Raw genomic sequence first — 8,878 nt, 5'->3', positions numbered from 1 at the left:
TTTCATAATTCTTTTAATTTTTTTTTTTTTTTTTGAGAAATTGGGCATCTCTAATGCCCTAGAGAATATATCATAAATATTATAATCACATGCATTCAGCATAATCTAAACAGTCATACAATATTTCTCTCCTTGTGTGCAGCTCTTTTCTGTCTGCCAGCAGTGGTTTGTTAAATCCTTCCTGGATCTGACTCGTCACTAAACCATTAGGATATAAAGTCTGACAAGCATGCCGTAACTCCATGCTTTGCCAATCTAGCTACGGTAAAGTTAATGAACTGATGTGCAGTCAATTCTAAATAAAATTAGCTGATGGTTTTCTGGCTGACACACCTCTTTTTCAGCCAGTAATTTGAATATTAACTTGCATTATGTTGTCCATTTATTATTATTGTGATGAACCACTTACTCTTGGCTAATTCTCAAATAATTTGAGATTTAAAACTTTAAAATCTGAATATACTGGCAGAGCCAAACTCATGGCTCATAAGTTCCTAAAGCAACATGATATTGTTCATGATTACCTTACAGAAGCTTTTATTGGGTTAACATTAAATTATTTGGACTTACATGACCAATTGTATGCTAGTTTTCTAATATTTTGTGTTGAATCAATTGCTGTAGCATGAAATTAAAGTCATGATTTTCTTTTATTGAGTCATGGATGTTACAAGTCTTTAAAGTCAGCATGAAAACAAAATGAAAATTAATATTTTTTTCTTAGTGTACATTTCTGGTCTTGGCGCACATTATTCTCAAGACAAATTACAAAGTATTTTTGATCTAATAAATGCAGTCTTAGTAAGCATAAAAGACCAATTTTAAAAACATGACTTGTAAATTTTTTTTTTTTTGGTTTTTTTTTTTTTTTAAGTTGTCATCAATAGAAAAGAGACCTTGGAATTCCTAGATTACATCAGTTTGGCCTGTGTGCCTACATTTCTGTGAAGGCACCTAGTTGCATAAGAAGTAAAAGAAAGAGGTAAGAAATAATGAAATAAGAAAAGCATTAGCCAAGTCACTGCTTTTCAGGGGAAACCAGAGGCCTGTGTGTTTTATTGCTAACGGTTCAGTGGGCTTCTAAGAAGGCTTACACCAGTTTAATCACTGTTTTTTTTTTTTCACTGTCTGTAAACTACAAAAAAAGCCCTGGAGCCAGCCAGAAGAAAAGCCATGAAGGGAGTTTCTGTTCTTCTTGGGGCTGATTTAGCACTGCTGCTCTCCCTTTACTGAGTGTTGTCTGTTTACTGGAACTAGGTGGGGACAGAAGCTTTGAAAAAATGTCAAAGTTTCTTTTGTGTGTCAAGGCTACTTGGCCCAGTGCTCAGGAACCGGCCAATGTTAGGGTGACAGATAAATCACGTTACCAGGGGCGACCAGGGTAGTGTGTGCTAATTTCAAGATGTTACTGAAGCAAAGAAGTTCCTTCTACTGTATCTGCCAACTGTTATTCCACCTCTCCTACACATTCTCTGAGAATTCCGAGAACAAAACTGTGACTTTTCGGCAGTGGTGGACAGTAACGGAGTAGTTTTACTTCGTTACTGTACTTAAGTACATTTTTCAAGTATCTGTACTTTACTGGAGTAGTTTTATTTTGAGTAACTTTTACTTCACTACATTCCAAAGCATAAGATCGTACTTTTTACTTCACTACATTTCATAAAACATATCGTTACTCCTTGTAATAATATAGTGGTTATTTTGGGAAAATCCCAGGTATTTTGAGCAGTAGGATTATAAAAAATATGTGCTAATATAAATTTAAATTAGCCTATATAAAATTGCAATATAAATCTATCTAACAGTACTTTTTTACTTAAGTACATAAAAAATCGAGTACTTTTGTACTTTCACTCAAGTAAAATTGAAAAAGGAGTTCTTTTACTTTTACTGGAGTAATATTTTATTATACGTATCTGTACTTTTACTCAAGTACTTGATTTGTGTACTTCGTCCACCACTGCTTTTCGGTTATCTATTCGTTTAAATCCTATTTGTTACCTTTAAAAGAAACCATCAACCGAAAACATGGGTGTCGGACATAGACACTTTCTGGAGTGAAAACAATTTCCTCTTCGAATAGCATTATTGCTTCCGCCCTATTTTTCTCAGGTTATAGATATTTCCTCTTTACCTTTGTAAGATCATTGTAACATTGGCGCCAACTCTGCACCGCAGACAATAGTTGATAGTGTTCCAGACTTGTTTCCCCTTTCACCGGAAGTGCATAGGTCACCTGATGGAATGGTTAGACGTGACAAACGTGTCCTCATGGAATGGACAAGATGTAAGTCGAGGTTCTGAGACTGAATAGGCAATAGTATGTGAAACGTTTTAAGCACCAAGTAAACGGAGGAAAATGGAAGGTTTTCAAATGTATCAATGTAAATTAAAGCAGGCAAAATAATAATAATAATTTCTATAATAATAACTATAACAACAACAATAACCTAGTGTTTTATTCTATGGAAGCCCGTTTCCGCCAACATACAAAAGGAAATCATAATTAATTTTTCTTTCATGTCATAGCCTACTTGTGATTTTTACCACAACATGTTTTTGGTGGAAGCGGGTTTCCTTATTAAAGACACTTGGCTAGAAGAATATGTTATAGAGAAAACATAAACTTTATCTAGCTTGCTACCCGATATTTTTTGTAGGATAATAAAAGTTTAAAACTTAAGTAAAGATGATGCGAGTGGTACTGTGGCGTGACGTCACGACACCGGGCATGGCACAACGGGCATCGCGCGCCAGCCTGCCGTTACCCTCTCATTCGCTCGAGACCACACTTCGGCACTTCGACCGTAACTGGCATCCGTGTCGAGATATAAACACCGCCAGCTGACTGACAGACTGCTGTTTTTCCTCGGAGAGTTGGTCGCTTTCTCAACTTCATCGACAGTTTTTTCGGGGAGGTCCTTCAGAGAGTAACAGGTGCGGGACAGGAGCTTTTCTCAAGTTTGTTGCCAACTGTTGCTCTGCTTGCCATTAAGTGTCAAAAAAATATGGCAAACTCGGGCGTTCAGTTGCTTGGATTTGGTCTCTCTCTGATTGGCATCATTGGACTGATCGTGGGCACCATCCTGCCGCAGTGGAAGATGTCCGCGTACGTGGGGGACAGTATTATCACGGCAGTGGCCACTTACCAAGGACTGTGGATGTCCTGCGCGTTTCAGAGCACCGGACAGCTTCAGTGCAAAATCTACGACTCCATTCTACAATTAGACAGTGAGTGTCAAACATCTATCTATCTATCTATCTATCTGTCTGTCTGTCTGTCTGTCTGTCTATCTTAGTTCATAAAATACTTATTCATTTTATTTATTAATGTTCCATATTTTAGTACATGATTAATCTGTATTTGCCTGTAATACCTGAAGGTCCACATGTAAAGGAGCCAGAGGAATCGAGCTAATCGAAAAAGAATAAATCTAAATTTGAATGTAGAAAATCAAATTCAATATCACACATGGGATCCAATATGTAGCCTTATATAAATTGGTCTAACAGATGAAGTGCCTGTCATGTAATATAATGTATATCTGTACTGTAGGTGTTTATTGGAATTCTCTGGCAACTGAAGCCGTAGTTTCCAACTCTTCTCACACACACACTCAAATAAACACTGATGCCATTCCCAGCTTGATTAATGGATGCTGGCCTCGCCAGTGAGACTTTGGATCTACTGTATGACTGTAATGTAACCAGGCAGGACAAGTAGCCATGGTGCCTGTGCTTCTCCTGGAAGAACATAATCCATTGTTTCTATAGCTGCCAAAGTATTTTTATTAACACACCCAACTACCAGTAATGAATTATGAGTTTATTCATTGAATTGAGTGCTTCAGTGTAGGGCTGTTACAGAAACATTCCCCATTCCCTCAGTTCCCCCGAGGGCTGGGATAGGAAACCACAACCTCACGTTCCACCTCAGAGTTTGCAGGAACACTCTCTACAGATTAACATAGACTGTTCTAAAATGTGATTTAGCTCTCGCGGTTCACTCTTTAACTTGATGTATTTTCTGAGGGGCTCTGGGCAGAACCTCGGGGGTCATTTCTGAGAAAACTGCAGGACACTTCTAGTTGAAACCAGCTGGAACTGCACCTGACAGCAGGTTGAAATTGGATGGAGGGAGGAGCGATCAAATTTGTTTTAATGTTATAAATAAGAATTTAATATTACTTGTATAATATTAAAATATCATCTTTATTATTATTGAATGATAATTAAATTTAGATCTCAATATCTAGTTTTGGAGTGACTTGATGTATTTTCTGAGGGGCTCTGGGCAGAACCTCGGGGGTCATTTCTGAGAAAACTGCAGGACACTTCTAGTTGAAACCAGCTGGAACTGCACCTGACAGCAGGTTGAAATTGGATGGAGGGAGGAGCGAAAGACGAGAGAAAGCATGGATGAAGGGTGACCCCTGAATTCCACCACTGACTGTTTTCTGTGCCTGGCAAGAGATGCCTCATTGTGTTTTAATGAATAAAGGAGAGGAATAATTCTTCCGCTTCACTACAGCTTGCACCCGTGCCCCTCACACGTTCCTTTTTTTTTTTTTTACCTCCCTTGCTTGTATAATATTAAAATATCATCTTTATTATTATTGAATGATAATTAAATTTAGATCTCAATATCTAGTTTTGGAGTAAAAACTCAGTTTCATACAGTTTAAATTCAATTTTTATACAATTTACTTGTAAATTAATATAAATAATAATTCAGTATTTCTTGTGTAACATTAAATTATTTTCATTATTATTTATAATATGGTTGTTAAGATTTCAACATATAGTTTTAGACTCTAAATTCTATAAAATTAGTTTTAATATTAAATTAAAGCTGCAAGCAGCAATGAAAGGGCCCTCGCACCTGGGCTGAACGCCACCCGGTGACTTTAGGAAAACAGCTAACGGTGGGCAATATGCATTTAAAGTGATAAATATAGGAGGAATATGTCAAAGTCAGTTATTTGTGCCAAACTTCCTACTGCCAGCTGGTGGCGCTATGACTGTAAATGAATGTTGGAATGTAGATGTCTTCAGACCAGGACTTTTTTTGTTTGGGGCAGATTGGGCATTGTATGCATGAGTTACAACAACTTCTTGTTTCATGGCATTAATAGCATGCTTTAGCGCTTAGTAAGTGTTTATCATATTTGAGCAAATTTTTAACATGTTTAGCACACAATGGCATATTTTACGGTGTTGCTAATAGTGCATCACAGTGTTAAAGATGTCACTTCTTATTGACAGTAGGTGGCGCTATGACTATAGCTGAATCTTGGCATGTAGATGTGTTCAGGCCAGGACTCATCAAACATGTTAAGTTTGGGGCAGATTGGACACTGCATGCCTGAGTTACATCAACTTCCTGTTTCACTGCATTAATAGCATGCTTTAACAATTAGTTAAGTGTTGCTAGCATGTTTCTAGCATGTTGCCAGCCTATTTAACACTTCAAGACGCTTTTTAATAGGTTGCTAGGAGTCCATAACAGTGTTAAGCATGTCACTTCCTGTTGCCAGCAGGTGGCACTATGACTATAACTGAATATGGGCATGGACATGTGTTCAGGACAGAACAACTATGAAGTTTGAGGCAGATCGGACATTGCTTGCATGTTTCATGGCGAAACATCAAACTTTGTCAGGCCGCCAGGGACACGCCCCTTGACGAAAACTCAAGATCTTCACAATTTAACATCACAAAGGCCTTAAAATAACCCTCACCAAATTTGAAGATGATCCAATTAAAACTGTAGGAGGAGTTCGTCAAAGTACGAGGCCTGGAAATGTCAAAAACTGCACAAAAATTGTACAGTAAATTCAGAATAACGTACATTCTTCATGAGTTTTGGAGCATTAGGCCCTCAAAAATGCGATTCACTTTGGAGAAGAAGAAGAAGAAACGAAGCAATTCCAATAGGGTCCTCACACCATCGGTGCTCGGGCCCTAATAATTCGATATTACTTGTATAATATTAAATTATTATTATTATCTTTATTATTATTTATAACATGGTTGTTGAGATCACAATGTCTAGTTTCGGAGTAGAAACTCAATTTTATACAATTTAATTTGTTATCATTTAAGATTATTTATAATGTCAAACAGCTATTTCCTGGTGGTTTTTAGCCATTTGCATGACTGACTGTTTTAAGATCTCAACATCTAGTTTTAGTGGAGAAACTCACAGTAAGAGCACAATCAGCAGTAAGATGAATCCACATCTCTTTGATGTCTTTCTGACCTTCTCTATCTGTCTCCCGTAGGTGATCTTCAAGCGACCCGTGCTTTGATGATTGTGGGTATCATTGTGTCCATTTGCGGTCTTGGTGTGGCCTGCATGGGCATGAAGTGCACCACTTGTGGAGCTAATGACAAAGTTCGCAAGGCTCGCACGGCCATGACAGGAGGCATCATACTGCTAGTGGGAGGTGAGTGTATGTGTGAGCGAGATACTGAGACTGTTCATGCAAGTTTACAGTAAACCATGTTTGAACTGCTCTTATATAACATCAGTCTCTGCTCTGTCTGTGGGTCAATGAACATCAAAGAAAACAGGGCAGCTAATGCTAAACTAGCCAGTGCTTTGAAGGTATTGGCTAAGAAAGAACCTCTGTCTTTTTTTTTTTAAACAGTTTCTGTATTTTGTTCCTACAGCCCTCTGTGCAATTGTTGCCTGTTCGTGGTTTGCCCACAATGTGATTCGAGCTTTCTACAACCCCTTCACTCCAGTCAACACCAAGTGAGCACAAAGAATTCTACTTTGCACAATTTCTGGAGCAGAATGTCCCAACTCTGTTCCTGGATGTCCCCCAAAAAGACACATTTTGGACGTCTTCCTTATCCAACACACCCATTTCAGTTCTTGGAGCACTTCTACTAGTGCTGATGAGTTAAATTGGGTGGGTTCGATTATGGAAACATGCAAAATGTAAAGTGTTGGGAAGCATCCAGGAACCGGGTTAAGAAAATTTCTTGATGTTCTCGGTGGAGCCATGTTGGCTGCCTCTTGCCCTGGAAGTAAACAAGTGTCAAAATATCCTAAAAGTAACTCTGCACGGTCTGCAAGCGGCAGCAACAAAGAATATGTGTGACCAAGACTGCCCCCTACTGGACAGACACTGAAGCAACTTCAGAAGGTGAAGAATTTCTTCAACAAAATAATGAACTGAATAATGAAGGTTAAACAGCTGTTGCTGAGAAAGAAAACAGTTTACAAACTGTATAATGTCCCATTGTAAAAAAAGGGCTATCAGTTGTCCAAAAGTTCAAATAGAAAATGTATTTACAAACTCACTGGGAGTTTTTGAAATGGAGGACTGTAGAAATCTAGTGTCGGTACAAATACTCACAGATTGCTTTGAGCCCTCAGTGTTTCACTGAAGTAAACAGCTAGGTTGTGTTCTCTGTGTCAAAGTAGAGAAACTTGGGTAGTGGGTCATATATGTTGGTGTTTTCAAAGTGCCCATTAGGGAGCACTATAACCAACAAGCAGGTGTTGCCCAAAATGGAGGCAGATTTTTTTTTTAAAGAATTGTTTTTGAGGATTCATCCTACAGAAATGCTAACATTTTGAATACTCATTTGAGTCACTCTTAAGTAATATCATGTAATTGCATATGGCAGAGGAAGACCCTGAACGTTTTTTTTTCTTCTTTTTTTCATTTGCTTAACACATTTCAGTATTAACACACCACCTCACGTTCATTTGTATTGTCCATGAGCCTATCTGAACATCTTTTACTTATAAAAGCTCATTGATAATGGCAGTGTTTGCTAGCTTATTGTTTATACATTTGTTTTACATGCTTATTTTCAATAAAGTTGGCTTTCATTGTATCAGGCTGGTTATTATTCTGGTGGTTGAATAAGACTTATTTACATTACATCTTATTTATCTTATTTACATTACATCTTATTTATCTTATTTACATTACACAAAAATAGAGTTGGTCTATATTGAAATCTGAGATTCAAAATATAATTTAAACCTGGAAAACAGATTTCAATTATATTTATAAATATATATATATCACTGACCAACTACAAACGTACCATCCTGCAATGTCCTGAAATGTGTTAATTTTTTGATTGAAAAAAATAAATAATAATTACAAATCGCTTGTATCCAAACATTAACAAATGCAATAATGTTACTCATGCATACTTTATTACTCCCACCCCACTGCACTCCCCCAAAACAATTGACAAAAATCCATTAATTTCCATGCAAACATTTAGAAGTCAAAAAAATTAAGAGCAATGTACTTCAACCAACATCTGAGATCACTTTAAAAGATTTGATTGTTCATCTCAGTCAGTATGCATTCGAGATTGTACTTATTTTAATTCAAACTAAAATCAACAGGCACATAAAAACAGTGACCGAATAAAAGATTCTTACAATTAACAATAATCGATGTCATTCGGAGAAATGTCATGACATGAAGGCCCTGGTTACCAAGGTAACCAAAGGTCTTACCAAATGGCGTGTTACATGTTAACAGAGATTCACAGGAAAATGTCCTCTTTGGGAGATGAGTAATCTGACCTGCTGAGGTTAGCCTTCTTATTCTGCAGTAAAGTGCAAATTTAATAAATATAGCCCTGTTGCATTAGAGATCATCAAGATCTTCACTTCAAGAAAGAAACTTCCAAAACTGAGAACACCAGACAGGATCATTTAGTGCTGCAGAAGCACGACATCAGTAAAGTGATGGGCAAGCATTAAGTGACCAGAAAGCAAAGTCCACAGTTCTCTCGTTTGACCTTGAAGTGGTCAAAGCCTTAAAAGCTGTACAGTGAAGGGTGATGGCAACATGTGAGAGGGAGATTTTAGTTCAATTCTCTAGGCCTG

General features: G+C 37.4%; 1 protein-coding gene across 1 annotated transcript; it reads left to right on the top strand.

Moving 5' to 3' along the window:
- Window positions 1-2,842: 2,842 nt before the first annotated feature.
- Window positions 2,843-6,877, top strand: LOC107750796 (claudin-7-A-like). The gene is made up of 3 exons (XM_016566316.1): window positions 2,843-3,234; window positions 6,288-6,452; window positions 6,679-6,877. The coding sequence occupies exons 1-3, from the start codon at window positions 3,012-3,014 to the stop codon at window positions 6,765-6,767; spliced, it is 477 nt and encodes a 158-aa protein (XP_016421802.1). The 5' UTR covers window positions 2,843-3,011; the 3' UTR covers window positions 6,768-6,877.
- The last annotated feature ends 2,001 nt before the right edge of the window (window positions 6,878-8,878 follow it).

This window comes from Sinocyclocheilus rhinocerous, unplaced genomic scaffold (assembly GCF_001515625.1).
Source record: "Sinocyclocheilus rhinocerous isolate Xijiao unplaced genomic scaffold, SAMN03320098_v1.1 scaffold1564, whole genome shotgun sequence".
Taxonomy (NCBI): domain Eukaryota; kingdom Metazoa; phylum Chordata; class Actinopteri; order Cypriniformes; family Cyprinidae; genus Sinocyclocheilus; species Sinocyclocheilus rhinocerous.
Note: the sequence above shows the minus strand (reverse complement) of the source record. Positions and strands in the feature narration are given on the sequence as shown.

What these genes read in the sequence shown, in the direction of transcription:
- LOC107750796 (XM_016566316.1), top strand. Translation starts at nt 3,012, where the DNA reads ATGGCAAACTCGGGCGTTCAGTTGCTTGGATTTGGTCTCTCTCTGATT. An exon ending in CTCCATTCTACAATTAGACA is followed by an intron (nt 3,235 to 6,287) that starts GTGAGTGTCAAA and finishes TGTCTCCCGTAG; the next exon opens with GTGATCTTCAAGCGACCCGT. An exon ending in CATCATACTGCTAGTGGGAG is followed by an intron (nt 6,453 to 6,678) that starts GTGAGTGTATGT and finishes TTGTTCCTACAG; the next exon opens with CCCTCTGTGCAATTGTTGCC.